This window comes from Nycticebus coucang, chromosome 11 (assembly GCF_027406575.1).
Source record: "Nycticebus coucang isolate mNycCou1 chromosome 11, mNycCou1.pri, whole genome shotgun sequence".
Lineage (NCBI taxonomy): Eukaryota > Metazoa > Chordata > Mammalia > Primates > Lorisidae > Nycticebus > Nycticebus coucang.
The window spans coordinates 84,137,561-84,163,105 of NC_069790.1; the positions used below are offsets into that span (position 1 = coordinate 84,137,561).

A 25,545-nucleotide genomic window follows, 5' to 3' on the forward strand; every position below is an offset into this window, starting at 1 on the left:
AGTGTGTTATAAATTCTCTCCTTTGAAAAGGCCATTTTGATTTTCAAGGAACATTCAGATTTGTGTATGTTGCTGTACCTGGGGTATAAATTTAGTTGTCATGTATTTATTGAGAATCTACTATAAGAAATTGTGTGTATATAGCAAAAAGGAGCTCATTTTTTATGAGTAAGAGATGGTTAGGACATACTTTTCCTGAAAACCAATGAATGTGGATGCCAGCAGAATGCTATAAACTGTGATAAAAACAAAAAGAAAGTGTTACTTAGTTCAGTGTAAGAATTTCACATTGTATATCAAAGCAGTACTCTGAACCCCATAAATGCATCAATGTACAAAATTATAATTTAATAAAAAATAATTTTTAAAAAAATCTAAAAAGAAAGTATCACTTCTAGTATAGAAGTGGTCTGGGATAGTCACTTTAAAGACTTGTGGAATGTTTCAGAGGCAATTTAGAGACCACCAGAAACTGAGTCCTAGAGAAGTGGCTGTCCAAGGCCGTATTGAGAACTTGTTAGTCACAAAAACAGGTCAAGAGCTCCAGTTCCTGTCATTTGTTCTTTCCACTCACCACAGAGATGTAGCATTTGAACTAAACTTTAGAGGATATGGGTAGAGAATTCTAACACTAAGATGGGCCAAAGAGGGCAAGTTTAACTCAGCTGTGGAGTGGCTTAAGAAATCATAGTAGTTAAAAACTGCTATGAGAATAATAAACAAATAAATTATAGTGTGTATCCTTGCTTTTCCCTATAACATAATGGGTATATGGGGAACCAACATGAAGGCTTTTAAAAACCTAGATTAGAATCAGGTACAGAACATTCTGGATGTCATGCTAAAGATGATGGATTTTGCTGAGAAGAAAACAAGGAACCATTAGTGTGTTCCTAGTTGTTTCATTTCCACGTATGGTCATTACTGATTTTTAGACTAATTTTTTTAAAGGTCCATTTACAATCAGATTTTGTCTTCCATCTTTCTGGGCAGGCATCAGATAAACATACTTTTAAAATGTATGTACAGGGAAATTTGTTTCTATAAATCTGTCCATCTGGTATCTGGTAACCTCAGTAGATCCAAATTGCAGAGAACCCAGAAATAACAAAGTATCCTTACCAGAGGAAAATTACTTTCATAGAGCCCATCCAAGGAAGATACTAGAAGGTACTTTCTCTCAGGTACCAAACATATTTGACTTAATTGTATTCTTAGAATTTTATTATCTCAGACAACATTCAGAATGGAAAAGGATATTTGCATATTATGAATCAGACACAAGATCGAAAACTAAGATCTATAGAGAATTCAAATTAATAACAACAGCAACAACAATAAAATAACAATCCTATTTATCACTGGGCAGGAGACATGAATAGAACCTTCTCTAAAGAAGACAGATGAATGGCTAACAAACATGAAAAAATGCTCATCATTTCTAATCATCAAAGAAATGCAAATCAAAACTACCCTGAGATAATACCTAACCCCAGTGAGAATGGCCCACATGACAAAGTCTGAAAGCTGCAGATGCTGGCATGGATGTGGAGAGAAGGGAACACTTTTACACTGCTGGTGGGGTGCAAACTAATACTACCTTTTTGGAAGGAAGTATGGAGAATCCTCAAAGAACTCAGATTAGACTTCCCGTTCGATCTTGCAATCCCATTACTAGGCATGTACCCAGAAGAAAAAAATTCCTTTTATCATAAAGACATTTGCACTAGACTGTTTATTGCAGCTCAATTTACAATTGGCAAAATGTGAAAGTAGCCTAAATGCCCACCAGCCCAGGAATGAATTAACAAGCTATGGTATATGTATACCATAGAATACTATTCACTAAAATAGATGGAGACTTTACATCTTATCTATTAACCTGGATGGAGGTGGAACACATTCTTCTTAGTAAAGCATCACAAGAATGGAGAAGCAAGAATCCAGTGTACTCACTTCTAATATGAAGGTTGTAGATGAGCTAATACAAGGCAGGGTAGGGGAATGAGAAGTGGGGGGAATGGGAGTCATGGTGTATGGTACACCTCTTGGGAGCGGATACAATTATAAGAGGGACTTTATCTAACAAATGCACTTACTGTAACCTAATCCTTTACCCTCAATGAAAAAAAAATTAAAACAAAAAGAATGTGTTTATCTCTCTTATTTTTCTTACCTGAGTTTTTGGAGTCCATATGGTTTTTTGGGGGTTTTTTCCATATTAAAGGAGGTCTAAACAAAGAATAGCAAATAGAAAGGAAGTTTTAATGGAGAGAGCCAATTGGTGGATAGAGAAGGAGACCCACTGACAGTGATTAAAAGTTTCACTGAATCAAAGGAGATTAACAGATGGCCATAAAGAAGAGAGAATAAAACCAAACCAGGAAGGCACAACAAAGCATTTAGTCATGTGTAGTGGCAAAGAAATTCTGAAAGTAAAGTTTATTTGTATTAAAGCACAATATGTTAATAATTGTTTGTAACAAGGACCCTGTATCATATACAACAGGCTAAATTATGCCTTGACTTTGGAATGAAGAGAAAATATGATCGATGTCTTAGAAACTATCTTGTATAAAACCCCTTTAAATACCAAATTAAAATGTCTATGGTGTAAACATTTCTAGCTCCTTCCTTTCTGTTGGATTCAATTTCCTTCTCTAGCTCCTTCCTTTCTGTTGGATTCAATTTCCCTAGTTGTAGTTTAGAAAATATCCACCAGCAGAAAATTGGTAAAGTTTTTTTTTTTTTTTTCTGTTGAGAACCACAGCTCTGTGCTATTTTCCTGAAAATCTATAAAATATATGAAGCAATTCGTTTCATGGTAGTATTCTGTGGAATGGTAAGTCTGATCTCCATTATTCCATCAAGACTGAAACTAGAAGTTCATTGAACTGATTTTCATCATGGTAGTTTCTTAATTTTCTTTCTTGAATAGATTAATATTTCTAGATGTTTGTGGTAATGCATTTCCAGAAATGCCACATGATGTATAAGATTCTAGATACTAACTTGTTTTTATTCTTTTCTGTAAATATTTATAGAAGAAACAGCAAAAAACTTCATGAAGTTTCTATTTTGAGCACATATTATAAAAGAAGTGAAGATTAGTATACAGATATAATGACAACCTAGATACTTTCTGTAAACTTCAAAGACTTTTCATTTCCCTTTAGAAAACAAAACAGGCAACAGTTGCCAAAAGGATGACATATAATAGATAATGGGAATTGATGTGGGTTGGATAACAATAATATCAAACATTTAATGGCGGACTCCTATATGCAATTTGAACTCTGCATACATTACCTGATTTAATCCCATAAACAGTGCTGTAAGATAATATTTTTATTTTCATCTTAAAAATGAGAAAACTGAGGGTTAAAGAAGTTAAGTAAAATATAAATTGCTGCTGAGAGCCAGATTTTGAGTCCAGAACTACTCAGTATTCCTACGCTCTTAACTGTTGTACTGTAATTTTAAAATGGCTGCATGATAAAAATGGGAATCCAGTTGAATCTTGATGGACAGGTAAGATTTGTAAGAATGAAGAAGCAAAGGGAAATTAAATGACCTCAAGGAGAGATAATATATAGAATCACCTCGATTAGAACAGAGTTTATTTAAAATTATTTGAGTTGAAGTATAACAAATAATTTTGCGTGAAAACAATGCTTAAGAAAAGTTCTCCTAGCAGCAGCAAAAAAAAAAAAAAGATGATAAATATGATGAAAAGAGGGATTGAAAATCAGGGAGATCCTTTAGGACTGTGGTCTCCAGCCACAGTCTCCAGACTGGACTGTGGTCTGTTAGGAACTGGGCCCCACAGTATCACCAACTGAGCTCTCCCTCCTGTCCTATCCCACACCACCACCATCGCTGGAAAAATTATCTTTCATGAAATCAGTCCCTGGTGCTGAAAATGCTGTTTTAGGAGACTTATTTAGAGTAGTTTCACAATGACAGAATAAAAACTGGACTCAGGGTGAAGACATTGGAATTGGTAGAGAAAAGTAATGTTAAAGATAGATGGAGTGAAAAGGTTGATCATAACTTGATTGCAAACTAAGAATTAGCACAAAGGGGCAAAGCAAAGATCTCACCACTTTTTGGGGGAGAGGGGAGAGAGTGAAGAGTCACTCTTAATTCTTCTCTTATATTTGGCTGAGGCAGAGATCAAAGGAACAGCTTGAGCCCTGAAATATGGGTAGGAGGACTTACATTGGGAAGAATCACACACACAGATTCTTAGAGGGGTGTTAATCCCACTAGTTCAATGTGGAGTCGACTTGACAAAGACAGAGAAGGACAAGAGAGGGAAAGATGGTAAGACCTTGTTGACTTTAAGCAGCCCATGTAGCTGTCCAAGGGAGTAGTCTATAGTCATTTAATGGTTCAAACTTAGAGCTTTGATTAAGGACAGAAATGGAGAAATTTGAAATATTAATAACTTTCATATATTTCTTTTGTGTTTCTACCCCAGCCTCCTCTTATTTAGACTATGACATTTTCTATTAGATAACTATGCATTTATTAAAGATAATACCATAAATCTATTTCTACTTTACAGAAAGAAATTCTAGAACAGCAGCAGCAAGAACGAAATGATACCAATTTTCATGGCATTTGTATGTTTTGCAATGGAGAATTCCTTGGAAACAGGTTTGTCATTATGCATCTTTAAATGTTACTGGTTTTAATCTGAGAAATCATCAAAACATCCATAACTATTGGTTATATAAATTAAGTTTAGTGGGTTGGCTCAGGACCCTCTCATATGTCAGCAGTACTTCTTTTTAAAATGCCTGACATCAAAGATGGATTGTGATTGCTCTAAACAGAGCAAGGCAATAGATTCTTAAGATGTCAAAAGTAGATTTATGTTTAATATTTCAGGGCTTTTAAAATTGGCTGACAGGCAAGACCATGTGCAGTGAACTACAGCAGATAGACCTCTCTATACTAACTTGTTTACTCCAAATCGGGTAGGTTTTGCTTTTTCACTTTGGTATATTAGAAATGGTAAAGACCTATAAAAGAAGTTGGAGGCTGGTAATTCTATTGCCAGCTCAAATTGGTCCAAAATCAACTAGTGCACTCCAATTCGATTCTGGCACTGATTACCTGGAGTTAGCATCAGACTGTACACATTTCAGGGAATTAGCCCACAGCAAGACTCCAGCCTTCAGTTTAAGCAGTCCCCAAGCTACCCAAACTTTTAACCAACTGGCTACTGATAATTTCAGGGATTTGAGAATTTGCTAGAAAGTCTTATAGAACTTGGGAACGCGCCGTACTTAACACTTACAATTTTCTGGTTTGGCGCCTGTTGCTCAGTGGCTAGGGCGCCAGCCATGTACACCAGAGTTGGCCAGGTTTGAATCCAGCCCAGGCCTGCCAAACAACAATGACAACTACAACCAAAAAATAGCCAGGTGTTGTGGCAGGCACCCATAGTCCCAGCTACTTGGGAGGCTCAGGCAAGAGAATCGCTTAAGCCCGAGAATTGGAGGTTGCTGTGAGCTGTGATGCCATGGCATTCTACAAAGGACGACAGCTTGAGACTCTATCTCAAAATAAAAAGAAAAAGAAAAGAAAAAAATTACCATTTTCTTATAAAAGATACCAGGAACAGCCAAATGAAGAGACAGACAGTGGCAAGCTGGCTGGGGCTGAAGGTCTTCCTGAGTAAACCTCTTGGATCAGAAGCTCCTTGCCCAAACGGAGACTGGGGAAACTTTCTAAGTCATTCAGCCCTGAGCCAACCACTGGCTTAACTCCCATCTCCTAAATTACAGACCCTAGATGCCAGGTTTTTAGCCTCCAGAGAAGTTGAGAGCAGGACTAGGCTCCCATTAGTACGTTAAATGTGGCTCTTAATGGCAAGAGCTTTCGATCCCACATTATCCTCCGTTTGAAGGAAACATCCCAGCCTCCTTTACCCCCTGTGCCAGCTGTTATTTCAGACAGTATCCAGGCACAATCTGAGTCTGGATCTTCATCTTGGAAGTGTTAGGCAGAAGTAACTATAGCTTGGCTGCTTTAGAGAGAAGCTGTCTGGATCCAGAGGCACAGTACCCTACCCAGCATGGCCTTGGGGGTGGGAGAAGCTTTGTAACCTCTGCCTCCTTGCCATTCACCCACCTACGTTCTTCTCTTCCTACAAAAGATTCCAAGTTCCTGCTTTCACCTGAACTATTCCCCAGCCTGAGTCTCAGGTCTGGAACCCCCTGGGAAGGTCCGAGTCTGTCTGGGCTGCCTATTGGAGAACCCTCGAAGGCCCAAAAGGCACTATGAACTACCCCCCAAAGTATCATTAGCAAGTTATCCGTAATAGTTAAGCAGTTAGGCAGATGGGCATATTAACCACAAGATTAATAAATGTACCTGCAACATAGTAAGAAAAAAAGTCAACAAACATTTTTATAAAGAAAGGTTGCTTTATTTCACTTTCTCAAGGAAAAGAAAAAAGACTAAAACAAATTAGGAGAGCAAGTAAGTGTCTAAATAAACTATATAAAATAGTGACTGTGTCACTATACACAGTCCATCAATGGTATTTTGATGATGAGTTTGTAAAAACTGTCATCTTTATTTTATGAGCTAAAGTGATAATAAAAGCTCAGTACACATACTTGTTTTCCTATGTAAAAGTTACATAAAATTTTCATTTTCTGCATAAACTAATCCACAGGTTGGTCATTGAGTTTCCAGGCTGTCATAACCTTTTGCATGTAATTAGACCTGTTAACTGTGGCTTAACTATCCAGTGATAAACTGGCTAAATGTCTATGATCCTACATCATAGCAGCTCAGATTTCTGTTAGACAGTTGCCTCTTACTCTTCCCCATGATAAACTGGAAAAGTCAAAGCAGCACGGTTTAGTTATTTAAGGGATAGAACCTGATTCTCCTATAGAGGGAAACCCTGTCCACTGGCAGACAGTGCAGCAGGTGGCCTCCTTCACAGGTCTGAAGTGACTGTGTGTGATTACGTACCATACACCATGGCAGTCTTTCAGAGCGCACACGTTCTTGCTTATACCTCTACTTAGTGTCTTTATTATACAGATACTATTCCTAATAATACAAATTGCTTAGTATCTTCATTATACAGATGCTATTCCTAAATAATACAAATTGCTCCAATTTCTTCATAGATCTGTTCTTTTGAACCACATGGCCAGAGAACATGCTTTCAACATTGGATTGCCAGACAACATTGTAAATTGCAATGAATTTCTGTGTATGTTACAGAAAAAGCTTGACAGGTAAGTACTGTTTGGTGAAACACTGCTTAAAGCTGTTTTAGTCTAAGACTCTGTTATGACTTGTTTTTAATTAATAGTCAGAAGTAATTAAAGAAATGGAAATTTCTCTTGTTGGAGGAGTTTGCATTTTATATACCGTCCTTATTTTATCCAGATCATATTGGCATTAATGTTTTTTAAATTTAAAAAAGTGGTATGTCTATATAAACTAAACAATACACATACAATATAAGATATGTCATATGGGATGTGAACAATACACTCACCATCCAGCCTCAGAAATAGAACATTATTAAAATTCCTTTGAATTTCCCTTTGTCTTTCTCCATTAGTATTTCTTAATTCCTTTTCACTTTAATTTTTCTACATACTATATGTATTCTTTTGCCTTTTAGTGTTCATTCACATTTGTATATAGTTCTCCATTTTCCCAAGGTCATTTTTCTGGAAACCTTGGTTATCTAGAACTTAGCCTATTGAAACAAAAAAGAAAATGTTTTAGATCACCAAAATGGTTTTTAAAAGTGTATCCACTTTTCTTTCTAGGAAAGGGCCAAAGACTTTTCTCTCAGGACCCAGTTTTCTTTATTTAAATAAAATGTTAATAAGTATATCTCTTAATCTACAACATTTAGAGCAATACCATTTTTTAAAAGTATCAAATGATACAGATCAATTATAAAAGTTCTTAATTCAAATTCTGATATCAACACTATGGTAAAATGAGTCCTTTACCCCTTTGTTAAATGACATTTACAAGACCAGATATGCTTTCTAGCAAGATTAGCATTAATGAATATTTGTAAGAAGCTTACTACCCGTAATATTTTTACTATAAAAGAACATACTATAATGCCAAGGAGTATATTCAATCAAAGAATATATAAGAAATAGATGAAATTTAGTAGAGATAAAAAAGAATTCAAAATTGAGACAATAATAGATTGCACTTACTCTATAAAAAAGTAGAATTCTACCTTCTACTAGGTAGAATTATCTATTGTCAAGCTTAGTATAAAAAAGATACTTTATTAGTAATCTGCAAAACCAATAACAACAGCTTCATTAGGTAATGAATTCATAGTCAGAAATATTTGAGTAGAAAATATATAAGAATCGTATTAATCATAAAAATTCTCTAAAATGTAGGTATTATTTTCAGTTTAGAAATCAGAAAATGTCAGCAGAGAGGGCAAATAATTTTACCAAGTCCCGGCTCGTCAGCACTGAAGGTGGGAATCAGACTTCGCAGATCAACTCACAGCTTATACCAAACCATAGGCATGTACTAACTGTAATATCCAATAGGGGCAATCAGCGCTAGTCACCATTATAGTTATGTGAAGGAACATACCTAGATCTTCCTTTTAGAATAGGCAATTTGATCAGTAAACCACCAAAATAACTTTTGGACATTAGCAATCTTTAATCACAGTTCTAACGAAATAGCCAAGTCGGACAACTTAACCAAGTACGAAATAAACCACATCAGGCATTCTACAAAGTTAAATGAATAAAGTGGTGGTGGGAGGGTTCTGACAAACGTGGTGTATTCCATTTGAAGATTCTATATACCTGAAATGAATAAATGCAAAAGTGAATAGTAATAAAGTGATATTGCAGCAACTATCCAAGAGACTTGTTTAATTTATCAGTGTTTATGTATTTCTTTTAGTTTGCAGTGTTTGTACTGTGAGAAAACCTTTAGGGACAAAAATACACTTAAAGATCACATGAGGAAAAAACAGCATCGTAGGATCAATCCTAAGAACAGAGAGTATGACCGATTTTATGTCATCAATTACTTGGTAAGGCTTTCTTTTCATAATTTAAAATTTGATTGCAGTACTGCAAACAAAACTTTCTAAGGGCCAACTAATATTTGAATAAGCAATTAGTGCAAAGGTCAAGTAGTGATTAGCTTTAAGATAGTTTGTTTGCAAAGCATTTGATTTGATTTGTCTTTTATTTGGCAGGTGTTTATAGTGAAAATGTCATGACTCTAGAACTCAGTGATCTTGAAGAAAGAAAAAATGCAGCATTTGGATATCCACACACCTCCCCCATTTATGTATTATCTATTAACATGAGGCTGGAGACTTCTACATTCTAGTCAAAAAAAAAAAAATTGATCACAAGATAGGTGCTATTTAAGATAATTATTTAAAAACAATCGCTATACTCTTCCCTTTTCTTCCCACTAAAAAAATCCTTCCCTCCCCCACAAAAATGTATATCTTTATCATTCTCGTGGGCCAGCTTATTATTAAGGGGAGTTTCAGGGAAACCACGCTGTGTAATATGCAAGGGGACTTTTATTTGTTTGGCTATTTGGCTAATAGAGTAGACTAACTGGCTTACCATGCCAAGGATTTTAAGTGCATTGAAAGCTCTTGTCCAGAAACACCCATACCAGGTGCTGGCCTTGGTGGATTACTGGCCCCGTTGGGTTAGAAGAGGCATTAGGATGGAGGCAGATGGCAGAAGGGGGACAGACGGGAGGGAGAAGGAGAGATGGTAGTATGAGGGAGGGCTCAGGAACATGGGAGGGGAATTTTTATTGACGAAATGCCTGGGGAGTGCTGCTAGCCCTGCCCCCAAACCATTCATTTTTTAATTATATGTAACAAAGGAGGGAAACTACTCATGTAAAAGAAGGAGTTAAGTAACTCTATAGAGGGCTTGGAAAAAAGAGAGTTCAGGTACTCACTGGCAGTTTTCATAAGCAATTAGAAATTGGTTTGTTTTTTTTGTCTCAATATAAATGAATTAAAATCTAAACCCATTGGCTGCAGAAAGCTAATTGAATATAATCGGCCATCGTATCTATGGGATAGAAACAAGCATATCCTGAATTATGTGGAAATTTCTGCTCTAGGGTAGAATTTTTGTCTGTTCTAACTAATCCATATAAGGTTAAACTAAAATTACCCCTTGAGAAGCAAGTTTAGCATGTTTTTGAAGATTGACTCTTCCAGGTTGCCAAGGTTTTCTACAAATGTTTTACAACAGCTAAAGGCAAACGCACTTGAGTCCTTCAATCTTCTGATAAAATCACTCAGTCATTACTTCCCAGAACAAATGCTGCTTCAGGGGCCAACCCAATCCAATAGGGAGTGGGCTTCAATGTTAGCTCTGAGAGATATTCAGCTACTGCGGCAAGCTATGGGAGCAATTTAATAATTCTTCCTTAAGAGCTTGGTCCTAGCAGAACATTACATAGCTAGAAGTGTTAACCTTTTAGAGGAGACTTCAAAGGGTCTGCTCACTCTTATTCTGCGGGCACTTTTAGAAAAATACCATACTTCATTCCCTGGACTTCAAAGTGTGTAACTGTCAAAACTGAATTTATCTGCTAGGGCCAGCTATCTCTAGATGCATGCCGGCTTATACTGCCCATGCTGTTCCCAGATTTCATGTACCATGAATCATGGCATGAGAAAAGAGCTTCAGGAGAATGTAAAGGCTTCAATAACATAGAAAATGGAAACTAAATTACAACTTTAGGGTAATATTGATAGAAGTCTTTTTTTTTTTCTTTTTACAGAGACAGTGATATCTTGTCCCTAATATAGGGACAGATTACAGCTTTTTTTTTTTTTTTTTTATTGTTGGGAATTTCATTGAGGGTACAATAAGCCAGGTTACACTGATTGCATTTGTTAGGTAATGTCCCTCTTGCAATCATGTCTTGCCCCCAGAAGGTGTGGCACAAACCAAAGCCCCACCCCTCTCCCTCCTTCCCTCTCTCTGCTTTTCCTCCCCCCACCCCCATGACCTTAATTGTCATTAATTGTCCTCATATCAAAATTGAATACATAGGATTTATGCTTCTCCAGTTATTTGAGTACTTACTATGGACCAGGCACTATCCTAGGTATTTATATTAAATCATTTACTCTTAATCACCTAGGACACAATTATTACCAATAGGCCTGTCATATAGATTAAACGATTAGGACACAGAAAGGTTCAGTGATTTTCCCTAGGTCACATAGGTAGGGTAAATTATTTATCCTCAACACCAATTTTCTTTATTTGTACGATTGAAATAATACTGGAGCCTACATCTTATACTTTGGGTTGGGTTTTTGGTCAAGTGTTGGTAGTGAATTTATAATGGTCTGGTCATCCTCCTTTGCCTAATCTCCTTTGTAACAACCTAGAAAGTGAGCCAGGGTCACAGTAAAGCTGACTTTAATCAGCCCTTTACGGCCCTGTCCCACAACCTCAGCCCTCCTAGTGCAGTGTGCTTTTCCAGTGAGTTAAATGGCCAGCAAAAGTAAGAATGATTACCCAAGAAAAGAAAAGAAAATGTAAAGTGTGTTTGGTACCTTAACATTATAGAAATGATGTAAACACCCTTGAAAAGAATTGAAGAAGCCAATAAAGTCTCTGAAGATGTACAAGTACCCTCCACTTTAGAAGTGCTTGCCTGAGGAAGCAACCTTAATAGCATTCTAGGAACATTTCAAGGAATGTTATTGTCAGTTAAAAGTACAACAACACATAGAATGAGTATGTAAAAGACTGTTCCAAACATCGACTGTGTATAGTTAGAGAAAAATGAGAGCCAATATTTTCTCTGTATCATTTTAGGTTTATTTCAGACCTCATTAATATTTACTATGAAGAACATGGAGAATAAATCATCACTATGAAGAATAAATTCCCCTAAAATTTTACTGAAGCAATAAATAATGGCAGTGCTTTATTATTTAAAAAAAAAAAAAGAAAGAAAAAAAAAGAGACATTTGCTGCTTATTCCTCTGAGGGAAAAGGCCGATGTGAGTGTAAGAGTGTGGGCAAAAGATAGAAGAATTGCTGAACATTGTAGACAGCAGGCTGATTTAGGTGAGAACTCAGAAGTCGGGATAGGGGACAGACATGTCAGCACGTTCATTTGAACACCTTGGAATGGTGTGTGGAAATCTGACCTTTCCTGTAGCAGATATGTGCAGTGATGGAGTCATCCGCTCACGGAGTCCCTCATCTCCAGCTGGAACATGTGTATAGTGTCCAGTGCGGCAGAGATGGGTGCATCCCTATATCGGGGGCAGGATGCCTTCTAACAGTCAGCAAAGGGGGGAGAGCCCAGGGACAAAAAGGCTGTTTTTGCCCCTTCTATGAGCTCAGCAAATTGTAAGTTCCTTTTTTCTTCTCTGGTGAGATAATTTTCATGTTTAATAATTCATATCAGTTTCTGAATAATAACAGACATGCAAATACATCAAAGATCTTTGCCATAGTCTGGATCATCTACTTCAAGTTCTTGCTTTTTTTTTTTCCTTCCGCACAAATAAAACATTTCAGCAAATAGAAGGAAAGGCCAGGGGACAAGGTAGTTTCACATTCGGTGGCCCTGCTTCAGAGTGTAACGGGCTGCTTACCATCACTGAGGCCTCAGCCATGCGTTCCTTGGGTGTTCACAATTCAAACCGAGAGTTTCCTAAAGGGAACTATTGTTGCCATGCTTTTATCTTTCTTTGATTTCATTTGTTTTATTTTTAAAGTATACAAAGCTACTTCTAACAAAAATAAGCTTTTAATCAATTTTTCATAGTTTTATTACAGTTATTTCTAAGGAAATCATTTACATTTGAACCACTTCTCTTTTTCTGCTTCCGATGGGTTTTTGCATAAGCACGTGTAAGCATGTATATATTGGGTGGAGCAGTGCCATGCAAAGGGGATTTTTTTTCCATGTTTTTTTCCACCCTCTCATTGCTCATAAGCCATCTGATGCAGAGGTTTGAGGGGGTGTTCTGAACATCTTTACTGACATGCCTTCCAAACTTTGTTTTTCTTGCATTCTTTGCTTTCCTGACATGATTCATTAGCAGACGCAGTCTCTTAATTAGAGAGTTATGTGGTTTGTTTTCCAGGGCTTTTTTCCCTCTTGGGTCTTTTTCCTGTAATAAATCATATGTTTAACTTTACCAAAGCAGAAGTCCAGGCCACTGTCACATGAAAATTGCTTATTTCCTAATATACTATTAGACATAGATATGCATTTTTCTTTGAAGTATGGTAAATGGCTAATGCTATATTGCCCAGACAGATTTCCTACATTTGCACTGAATACTGAGGAAGTTACAAGATAATGGTTTAAATTTGGTTAAAATTTGGAATTGTGACAGTGAAAGATATTTTTGTTACTTTGCTCTCAAACATTTATTAATAAGCAACATTTGCCCATATCATGTAGAATGATAATATCTCAGAAGACTCCTCCTTCAATATCTTGCAGCAACAAAAGCAGGACCTTAAGGGCAAGTAGAAAGAAACCAAGTAAGGCATGAAGGATTTAATTCATTGCCAAAAATTCTAACAACAATCCTGTTGGCAATGTTGAGGCCATTTTGGTGCCCTATAATGAGGTTTAGACACTTCATGACAACTCTGGGAAGTACATTATAGAGTCCAAATTAACTGTTTCTAATGACATTATGGTAGATCTCTGTATGTCTGAATTTATGCATCATTTAGCTGATAAATAATGACAGCTTCCAAACCTCTCATTAAGTTGATGAATCATCGATTTTCTTTCTCCCCCTAAATTATGATGGCATTCATAGTTCTTTGTTTTTAGGTAAATGAATACCTTTGAGGAAGAAAATATCCATAATTGAGTGATTTGAGGTTCTGTTTTTCCAAAGAAGGATATAGAACAATGAAGATATCTAAAAGGGACTTGGTTAGGTAGTGGAGTACCCATTCATACCTAGTATTATGTGCTTTATAGACATTAACCTAAGTCACTTGCTCACCTTGCAAAAACCTTTGAGGTAGAATCTAAATCGGCCTTAAATTTATAGGTTTTTTTTCAGTTGTAATCCAACTCAAAAAATACTTTCTAGTACCTACTGTCTACCAGGCTGTGGAATTTTAGCAGTGAACAAAGATCATGTCCTCATGGGTATTCTAATGGGGAAGAGGATGTGAATGATAAATAAGAAAACAGATATACAAAATGACTTCAGGTGGTGATCATGCTTTGAAGAAAAGTAAAACATGATATAAGAACGAACAGCAACTTGGAGGAGTGGTGGCATTTTAGATGTACAAAGGCAGAAGTGGTGACCTTTAAGCAGAGACCAGAATGACTGAGCCATGCAGATAAGGAAGGCAGCAGGGGTTCAGGCTGAGAGGAGAAGTGTAAATGTATCCAGGTAGAAGCAAACGTGCTGTGTTCAAAGTACAATAAAAAGACTAGTCCAGCTGGAGCAAGTGAGGAAGAGAAAAGGTGATAGAAAAATAAGTTTGGAGAGAGAGCCAGGGGAGGGCACAGAGGTCTTACAAACCATGGTTCTAAGTGTGATGTTGAGCTATGTTTATATAAGCAGCAGAGTGTCATTTAGAAAAATCACTGAGGTCAGGGAAGTGGACTATTACAGGGGACTATGAGAAGAAACAGAGTCCATCTAGGAGGCTGTTTCAGGGGCTCACTCCATCAAGAGATCTCGGTTTTTTATAAAAAAAAAAAAAAAAAAAGAAAGAAAGAAATTTTAAAATGTATCCAGGGTTGAGAAACATAAATTTCAAGAGAAAATAACTTTATCAAAAAGATACCGCTGCTTCTCCAAAAAGGTAAGCACATTAAAAGCATTTTAGGATATATCCTTCCTGGTTACTGGAATAACATTTTTAATACCAGATGCTTCTCGAGTTATGATAGGACTGTGTCCCAATAACCCATCCTAAATTGACAATATCATAAGGTTTCAACATAAGACATTTTCAACGTAGGATGGGTTTGCCAGGAGATAACCCTAACTTAAGTCCAAGAGCATACTGAACATGTATCACTTTTGTACCATCCTAATGTAAAAAATCCATGAAGTCAAACCATCGTAAGTTGGGGGCTGTCTGTAAATCCTGGTTGCATTGTTTCAAAGCCACTTGAGTAGGGGGACTTTTTTGTTTGCTTTTTTTTTTTTTTTTTTTTCCTGTATCTATTTGCTCTCTCCTGTCTCTCCTTACCCCCATCTCTCTGATCCTTCTGTTCTTCCTACAAAGGAACTCGGAAAATCCTGGGAAGAAGTTCAGCTGGAAGATGATCGGGAATTGCTAGACCATCAGGAAGAGTAAGACTTGTTGCTGCTAACTAATTATAGTGTTTCAAGACTAGGAAGACAATTATTTAGTTTGCTTTAAAATTCTCATTATGAAGAGGTAGCATAAAAAGAAAGAAAACCTGTCTGAGCCATGCATCCTTTCATGTAATACGGCAAGAACTCGAATTCAAAATAGCATTGACATAAAAATTACTAAAGACACTGTTATTCCACCTAAATTAAAACTGTTAACTGAACACGTAAATAATAATATATAATTCATAGAAAAATACATATCCAAAGTGCTTTGCATACTCAGTCTGTGCCCAGACCTTAAAGTGATGCTGTCTTTGAACTCTCCAGGCTGAAGCCCTTGGAATAGAGAATATAACAGAATCGAAGTTAATCCGGGCTGTGCTCATCCCATTGATGACTAAGTTAAAACATTTCACAGCTCCTTTGCTTGAAATTATAAGCTTGAAAGTGTTCTTTTCAACCTAAAAGGATTCTCTACTTTTCATCCTCTTTTCAGTCAGAGCTGTTCAGCCTTTTTTCCTCTCTCAGGATTTTGATTTAATATTATTTTAATAGTGAAGTAGAGCCCAAAGTTGGAGAGTTGCCATTTGCTGAATTTCCCTGGTACACAGAGATTCAGGCAGGGTGTCTTTCACACTAAAATATAAACGTTTGGTGCGGCGCCCATAGCTCAGGGGGTAGGGCGCCAGCCATATACACTAAGGCTGGCGGGTTCAAACCCAGCCCGGGCCTACTAAAATATAAACATTTCTTCCCCACTAGCATACACTAGTTAGTATATTTAGTAGGTGCATGTTAAAGTTTTAATGACACAAAGGGTTACACAGAGTAGTAATTGTGACCAGAAACCGATGGCCTGGTGGCTCGCTTCTGGATAGGTAGAGCTGGGGGAAGTAGTTCCTGTTTTCTCATAGGGATGCTTCCATGTGAATTGGGTTAAGTTGATCTTTGAAATAACATCAGTGGTAATTTCTCAACTTGCCGTGAGAAATCCTCCCCTCTCTTGAGTGTGAATGGGTGGTTCCTCTCCACCAGTCTTCCCAATTGGCAGTTTTCCTGGTTTGGGAATGGAAAGAAGTTGACAGTGTTTCAAAAACCTAAGTGAAGGGGGACAGTGGTGAAAGGGATCCTGTATGCTTTTGAGTTCTCTGTCTACTACTAGATTTTAACACTTGCCCCATTTAAAATGCTCAATATTTCCCTAGAGAAAGCTGTGTGGTTTGCCTTTTTAAAGTATACTGTTTGTCGTGCAGAAATGCATTCCCAGCACCACACCTCACACCATATACGCTTGGTGGTGGTGGCTAGTGAGAGAGGTTGTGACTAATGAGAGAGAGCATTGCATCTTGGAACACGTCTTCTTTGCAAATTAAACCTTGTTGTCTCAGGAGGACTTTACTGTGATTCTGTAGTGAAATAGCTGCTCAGAAGAGTGGCAAGTATGAGAAAATAGAGCAGCCCCTGTTTGCTATTATTAATTTCATGGTGCTGCCTTGAATTTCAAAAGTTGTATCAGAAAGTCATAATATGATCAGTCTTTACCAAAATATCAGAGTTGAAAGAGATAGACAGGTTTCCCAGGAAGGTTAAAATTATACCAAGTCACTGCGTAGTATACCCTTTTAATGAAGGAAATATCCATGTTTTCTGGTTTTTGGTTTTTTAAATCCAGGGACTGGTCTGATTGGGAAGAACACCCTGCCTCTGCTGTCTGCTTATTTTGTGAAAAGCAAGCAGAAGCAATCGAGAAGTTGTATGGCCACATGGAGGTAAAATACTTTTATTCATTTGAAGTTTGTTTTGTTTTGACAGGAGGAGGCTGGTAATTATTGCACCATCATCTGCTTGTACTTGAGTTTGTCCATTATCATTCCATTCCTAGAAGTGCTTTAGGTAAAGCAGAAGAGATAGGTAGGGTCCATTAAGGAGAGCCAGAGCTCCGAGCAAGTTAGTAAAGTTGGCTGGGTGAGCTGTCAGTGTGGGCCTTCACAGACCACTGATGCCATCCCACCTTTGAGGCGCTCACAAGACAGTTGTAGCTCACGAGGTGGCATCAGCAACCAGGACTAACAGTACCCAGGATATGGGCAGGTCCTGAGTCCTTTTCTAGTGCTTCCTGTGCTGTTAAGTAGGAGAGCAAGAAGGGAGGCTGTTGCCATTTATATAACCCCTGGAGGATTTGGCGAGATGGGCTAGGTGGAGAGGGTCCAGGGTGTGGTCTTACAGCTGCTTCAGGAACGAGGATTTGGGGAGAAGAAATCTGGGAACTTTCCAGTCTGTGCATTCCCTTCTTGATGCTATTTTAGGTTATAGTGCAGCTTCAAACTAGTAGTTCTAAACCTTTTTTTCACCTCAGCATACCTGAGAAGTGGCCCACAGCTCTGATCCTTAAGTGGACCCTGAGGGGACAGAAGGGAAAGATCTAATGATTCATGACCATATTGCAGCTTGGGGATAGAAGGGTGATTATAATAGAAAAATATTGCTGGACGATTCTGACATTCTCTCCCTCCCCTTTCTCCAGCCACTTCTGTCAGTGTGGACCATATGCTCCTCTTTTACCCACTTTCACTCCACCCTGCTACAAGTTCAATAAAATAAAGACCTAGCAAGTGTTAGAAAGTCCATGAGCATTTATCCTTATGAAAGCAGAGAATTAAGTGTTTCTAAAAACAAGTTACCATTATTTTGTGTGGGTGATTTCCTGTGTTTAAATTTAACTCGTAATATGCTAATGACTTATATGAAAGGGAGCCCCAGTACCCCTGTCCTGTGTGGGGATTCCCTTTCACATCCTTGACAGGGGTCCTTAATCCTTTTTTTAGTCACTTTCAGTGATAACGCACCATGAATTCCTGGTCATCCGACATAGTGGTACTCACATACTGCTCTAACTGCCATCACAGTGAGTTAGATGATCTTTATCCTTCATGAGCATTTAAATTAAAACATTTACACAGATGAGCAACTGCACGAATGGAACAAACATAATAAAATAAGTTTCTGCCTTGTGAAAAGCGAAAGGAAGTATAATGTGTGGCAAGATGTAAGTGAAGAGAAACGTTCAGGTTTAAACGGTGTATTTGACAGCGTAAAATGGAAAGCAGTATTTGTAAAATTATTTATCTGCTTGTGGATCAAAGAATCAGTATCCATAATTCTAGTCCAGATGCGCAGTACAGTTTAGCTTCATCTTACCTAGACTTTTATCAGACTGCAGAATGCATACAGTATAAGCTGTAAAACTATCGATAGAAACCGTGAATGATTAAAATGCTTTAACTGATTGACATGACTTGCTTGAACTATACTTTAAAAAGTTGAACATGGAGGCAAGTAGTTAGACTCAGAAGACTTCACAAGCAGACGACGATGAACCCAGAGTTTCTAACTTCTCATAGTCTGTGACCATGCTATCTTTGTAACTTCAGCCTGAAAGATTAAATCATTCATACGCTTACATATGTATTCATTCCTTTTTTAGGATGCACACGAATTTGACCTTCTCAAAATAAAATCAGAACTTGGTAAGTTTGACTCGGAAGTTGTTTACCATGATGCTGCATTTTTTTTTCACAAGCCATCCTGTAAACGACACCCGTGTTCTGTAGCCGTGATTGGAGAGCACGTATCCAAATGTGTTGGTACAGATGGTCTTAACAGAACTCTCTGCAGCAGTGATTCTCAACCATGTTGAACTGTAATAGTCAAATATGGTTTTTTGTTTTATATAGGCCTTTTTCCTTTTTCCTGTATATATGAGTTCTTCAAATAAAATATAAGTTAATGATTAATATTTATCATAAAGTGGAGGGGGGCTAGCAGAAAAAGCATGGATTTTGAAGTAGTACTAGAGTTTATATTCCAGCTCCAGCACTTACTGGCTAGGTGATATTGGCCCTCAGGTCAGGAAAATGTTAGGAGTGAATAATGTATGCAAAGCACTGCCTGGCAGTGTAGCTGGGATTTTTTATTGTAGGTATACCCAACTGTATCATTCTCAGCATCACAACAGAAGGATGTGGGGCATTAAAACATAAAGTACTGGCTTGCTAATAGACCTAACAGAAAAAAGCTCACTTTTCACATCTCAGTTCAGCCACTACTTTCCTTGTCTCTTAAATGTGTTACTTTGCTTTTCTGCTCTTACAGACACATAAATTTATATGTGTATATACATTTATATATGCACATGTGTATATATAAATTACTTAGTAGTCAAGAACATTGGCAGCGCAACCAGCAATCTGATGTCAAATGCTGGCTACTAGCTATGCACCTTTGGATAGTTTCCTAATATTTAATATAAGTATGATAATACTACCGATAAGGTTTTGTGAGATGAAATATATTAATATATGGAAAATGTTAGAATAGTGCCTAACACGTAAGTCTATACTGTCATTTTCAGGATTAAATTTCTATCAGCAAGTGAAACTGGTCAATTTCATTCGGAGGCAAGTTCACCAGTGTAGATGTTATGGCTGCCACATGAAGTTCAAATCCAAAGCAGACTTAAGGACTCACATGCAAGAAACTAAACATACTTCACTGCTTCCTGAGAGAAAGACATGGGATCAACTTGAGTAAGTACTGCTATAGGTAGAGCTATACCTCTTCGCTCCTTCTCCCTTATTTTGTCCTTTTATTTAATTTCTTTATACTTAAGGAATACACATTTATTGTAAAACATGAACATCTACAAAAACTTTATTTTTAAAATGATTCCTCTCTTACAAATGAAACCCGACTTATTCAGAATTTGTGGTGTGAAAATAAGTATGTAGATAAATATAGAAATAGACATAGACTTTAAGTTATATTTTGTTAACAAAATATTATAAATATCTTTCCATATCCAACACATATCTGTTGTTTAATTTTTAATGATTGCCAAATATCTCACTGTATGGATATACCCTAATTTGTTATATATTTAGGTTGTTTCTTTTTGCTATTATAAATAGTGCTACAATGAACATCCATATCTCTGGGGTGGTGCCTGTGGCTCAGTGGGTAGGGCGCCAGCCCCATATACCAAGGGTGGCGGGTTCAAACCCGGCTCCGGCCAAACTGCAACAACAAAAAAAAATAGCCGGGCGTGTGGCAGGTGCCTGTAGTCCCGGCTACTTGGGAGGCTGAGGCAAGAGAATCACCTAAGCCCAGGAGTTTGAGGTTGCTGTGAGCTGTGATGCCACGGCACTCTACCAAGGGTGATAAGGTGAGACTCTGTCTCTAAAAGAAAAAAAAGAACATATCTCTGCACACTTATTGAATTATTTCATTTAGATAAATGCCTAGAAACAAAATCACATGGGTAGACATGCTGCTAGGGCTTTGGGTATGTATTTTACATAATGACACTTTGAAAATGTTAAGCATTTGGACATCTGGTATATACCTACTGAGGTGCTGTCAGGCCTTCAAGTATTCTTTGTCAATCCAGCCTTTCTGGATAACCTCAGTTGAGGAAACTTCGAGATGTGGCCTTGGGATTCCAGATGCCCAGAAGTTCCTCTCTTCTTAGAACACCTTAACTAGGTACCCCAGAGCCCTAAACCAAAAGCCATAGTTTCTCCCCTTCTGAAATCTCATATTTTTGAGAGCCAGAGTCAGCCATGGATGGAACTGGTACCTTGTTCCTGTAAATTTTCTTATAGAGATTAAAATTCTTAGAGGTACCTCAGCAGTAACTCCAAAGGGTATCCAGAGAAGGAACCAAAGTAAGAAACTCGAATTAGTGAATGTTGTAGTTTGTAATCACCTAGAATGAAGGAATCAGTAAAGATTAGGTTGGAAAACAAAACATAAGGGAAAACATAATTTTTTTCGCTAAGTATTTTGAAGGATTTGTGTTGGAAAAAGTAACTATTTGGACTTTGTTATAGGGAAGAACCAGGACTTTTGAGTAGAAACGAGAGGAGTGTCATTTTTAGCTTCTAATAGCTGGAGCTTTCCAGTACCAGAGTAGTCTGCCTTTTGAAGATAGTGTTTTTCTTATCATAATAGATTATCAGGCGGAGGCTGAATGAATGGCCAGCTAGCAAGGATATTAGATTCAGTAAGGCTGATATCAAACAGTAAATGTCAAAGTGAAAGCAACTCAGAAGCTGCCTCCAATATAGGCTTTGCAAAATGCTGTGAGATTGTTAGCAAGGGAACCTAACAAAATTATAGTAATGTGTACATTCAGCTGCCTGGAAAACTTTCAATTTATTAGTTTGGTTATTTAATGCTGTGTGTCTATCGTTGTTTTCAGGTATTATTTTCCAACCTATGAAAACGACACTCTCCTGTGTACACTCTCTGACAGTGAAAGTGACCTGACATCTCAGGAACAAAATGAAAATGTTCCCATCATCAGTGAAGATACATCTAAACTTCATGCTTTGAAACAAAGCAGTATTTTGAACCAGTTGCTACTACAAGAGTGCTTAAAAAAGTAGAAACTACTACAGAAGCAATGTCATTTTCATGTTTTTCTCTTATGAGACAGACATGAAAGCATAGTTTGAATTTGAAGGTCAACGAAGGATTAGTCCTTGGTGACATAAACTTTTCAAAAATGAATGTTCTTTTCAAAGACTAAAACAGAAAATAAAATGAAGACTCTTTGTATTCTGGCTATAAAGTTTTACTGTATGAGCATCTTAAATGATCTCATTTCACTAAACCTGTAATTATCTGGAGGGAGGACATGCTAATCACAAAGAAATGAAATACTCAAATTATTCATTAACCTGATTTTCAACTAGTAATTTCAGTCTCCTCCACAGGCTGATTCATCCAATAAGTTAGAAAATTTGATAGTGTGCTTTCTCTATTCTATAGGGTAAACTGTAAAGTCAAGACCAAAAAGAGGAGCCACAGAAGAAAGAACAATGGTCAGAAACCTGAGTAACCTGAGTAAACCTGTGGAAATTGGACATTATTTTAGAATATTCGAGAGCTGTCTACATTATCATTATTACTTTCTACCTAGAGTTTCCAAACTCTCTAGAAATGGACATCAAGCCGTATGTATGTCCCTAGCAGATAGTACAGTTTTTTACATAAGCACAATACTGCTGTGACATGTAACAAAATTAACAGTAAGTTCTTAATATCATCTGTTTTCCATTTTCCCCACTTCCCTCAAAATGTCTTTTTATATTATCACTTCCACAACTGGTATTGCGTATCTCCTGGTAAGATACACTACAGAGGGGGAAAAAAAAAAAATGCATACCCTGAATATAAGGAAGAAACAGACCCAAGTTGAAAAGTGTCAAGCTCACAAAATCAAAGACTGAAAAACTAAACATAGCACAGTGTGATCCTGGATTGGATGCCTGACCAAGAGAAAGATGTTTTCCTTTACTATAAAAGACATTAGTGTGACAATTGACAATATTTAAATAAGATCCATAGTAAATGTTATGATATTGTTGTTTATTTTCAGATTTTGATCATTGTGCTGTGCTTATGGGAGAATGTCTTTGTTTTTAGGAAAAACACATTTACTTATTTAGGAGTAAAGGATCATTTTGTTTTCTTTGTATTTCCAAAAAGCTAACGTGGATATATAGAGAGTAATAAATGTCTTTTTACAGTTGGTTTGTTTAATCCAGTTCCAAATAAGATCACCATTGCATTTGGTAGGTGTAGTTCTTGAGAGTCTTATAATCCGTAACAGCTCACACTTCCTGGACATGCACCCCCTGCTTTATTTCTCATCCCTTCCTGCCTCCCGTGGCCTGGGATGTAGACCTGTGTCTGTGGGACAGTGAGGTTAAAGCCAAGGGTGGTCGAGCATCCACGTCCGAGGGATCTGGATCCCTGACACTATCCAGCCCTGGAGTGTAGAATTAGACATTTTTGTGAAAGAAAGAAACTGCCTTCTCACCGTAACTTGGGCTTTTCTGTCATTCTTACCCAAACCTTATCCAAATGAATACACCTCGGGATTCAAGCTGCTGAAAATAGCAACAGCAACTTTAGTCAGAAATCCACTGAGGATGTTTTTCAACTGAAACAAATTAGGGAATGGAAGGGTGACTATTCTTAGAAGACAGGCTTCACAAGCCCGGCCAATTCCACAGCAGGAGGCAACAGCAGGGTCCACTGTGACAAACAACTAAGAAGCAAGCACCCAGGAGAAGGTGGAAGGTCATTTTGTGCAGCCCAGACTCCGTGGATCAGGGATGTCAAAGACAGAAAGCTCGAAGGGGAAAAAGAAAGGTAAGAGGCCAAATGGAAAAAACAGACTTCTCAAGATCCTTCAGAACGGACCTCGTGACTGGCTTGCCATCATTGCCTATACCTAGACTTCCCAAGAATGTCTCCTGTGTCACCCTGAGAGAAATACCTGTGCATCCTTCCTGCAGGAATGCTAAAACATGTTAACTTCTTGAGGGAGACTTCCCCCCATCACATGTAAGTTTACAGGATCAAGGATTTGGGGAGTCTGAGGACGTCACTGTGCCTCTGGTATGGGAAGTGCAGGGTTCTGGGAGCATTATGATGCCTGGTCTCCTAGCAAGTGCTTTATTTTCTTTCTGTTTTTTTTTTTTTTTTAATTATTAAATCATAGCTGTGTACATTAATGCAATCATGGGGCACCATACACTCATTTTATATACCCTTTGACATATTTTCACCACACTGGTTAACATAGCCTTCCTGGCATTTTCTTAGTTATCGTGTTAAGACATTTATATTCTACATTTACTAAGTTTCACATGTACCCTTGTAAAATGTAGGTGTGATCCCACCAATCACCCTCCCTCCGCCCATCCTCCCTCCTCCCCTCCCTCCCTTTCCCCCTTCCCCATATTCTTAGGTTACAACTTTCATATGAAAGCTATAAATTAGTTTCATAGTAGGGCTGAGTACATTGGATATTTTTTCTATGGAATGAATTTCCTTCTAAGGGCAATAGCTATACTCTTCACCACCAGCCCCAGGAAAATTCGCAAGGCAATAGTAGCTGTTATTTAGAGGGGAGGGTAAGGGCTGCACTCATGAAGGTGGGAGCAGCACTGTTCTGATAGATTGCTGATCTCCAGCAAAGGAAGATCTTGTTTAGCCCAAAGCTTATGGGTAAACCCAATGAGCAAAGAGAATGAAAACCAGTACTGTAAAACGGGAATTTCCTTTTCCCTAATATCTTGTTTCTATGAGAAAGGAAATCCATTAAATAACATTCCTGGTTTCTCTGCCTCCTCCCTCAACTCCTTTAAGGGAGAAGGAGTAAATTTTCCAACTAGAAATTTGGAGAACAGGAAATAGGTATCGTGCTTCAGCCCCTTCCTCCTGCTGCTTCTCTTGGGATCTGCTGGTCTGCAGAGAACACATTCTGTTCTACTCTGCAAACCTTAGGATGGTAGACTCTGTTTGTGCAGTCAGAAGCCTGAAATTGTCCAACACTGTAAGTCTGCCTAATTCGGGGGTTCAATATTAGGAAGTCCACTTGCCCACAGCCATAAGTCATGTTGTCCAGTCTTAATTAGCAATAAAGGTGATAATTATCCATCTGCTTGGTCATTTATCAGCTGGCCCTTCTAGAAGGTACACAGCCTCTCAGGGAATAGTGGACATGGGATTACCAGGAAAACGCCTCTTAGAAAGTGACACTAAATACTCTAGGTGTAGTCAGTCAGTCAGGAGGCAAATAGATACAGTTCCACATGGGACGGAGGCTGGGCAATAAAGGCAGATAACCGGTGGTGAGGCCAGCTCGCCCTCACTGAGGACCTCTGGGAGACTGCACGGAACACTTCTTAGAATCACTCCCCCTCCCCCAGTGCCCACCACCACCGGGATGCAAAAAAGCCAGGCCATTTATCCACCAGCTCCCACTGGTCATGGGTCAAAGGCTGCTCCCAGGGTCATTAATTCCCTGGCACTTCCAGCCTGCCTCATACATTGGTTTTGCGCCCTATGAAGCCTGGGCGAGGGCTTCACAAGAAGATTGAGGAAGGAGTAATGCAAAAATGATGTGGCAGGGCCCTCTACAAGTACAGATCTTGCATTACCACAGAAGAAAACATTTCAGGTCCAGTTTAGCAGTCCTCAGGTCTTTTCTATGTATCATACTGACACGCAAAACACAATGTTACAGGTTATCTAGCCAGGAATTTTACCCTCATCCATGGTAAAGAGGAGAAATTAGGCATCAGAAAGATGAGAACTTGCCTAAA

General features: G+C 38.0%; 1 protein-coding gene across 2 annotated transcripts in view; it reads left to right on the top strand.

Moving 5' to 3' along the window:
- Window positions 1-22,960, top strand: part of ZNF277 (zinc finger protein 277) — a 108,579-nt gene extending 85,619 nt beyond the window's left edge. For both annotated transcript variants that reach the window (XM_053609570.1, XM_053609571.1), the window contains exons 5-12: window positions 4,571-4,662; window positions 7,161-7,271; window positions 8,947-9,079; window positions 15,291-15,358; window positions 17,037-17,133; window positions 18,849-18,891; window positions 19,776-19,950; window positions 21,624-22,960. In XM_053609570.1, the coding sequence (XP_053465545.1) occupies window positions 4,571-4,662; window positions 7,161-7,271; window positions 8,947-9,079; window positions 15,291-15,358; window positions 17,037-17,133; window positions 18,849-18,891; window positions 19,776-19,950; window positions 21,624-21,810 (906 nt within the window). In that variant the 3' untranslated portion in view covers window positions 21,811-22,960. The remainder of the gene's footprint in view (window positions 1-4,570; window positions 4,663-7,160; window positions 7,272-8,946; window positions 9,080-15,290; window positions 15,359-17,036; window positions 17,134-18,848; window positions 18,892-19,775; window positions 19,951-21,623) is intronic.
- The last annotated feature ends 2,585 nt before the right edge of the window (window positions 22,961-25,545 follow it).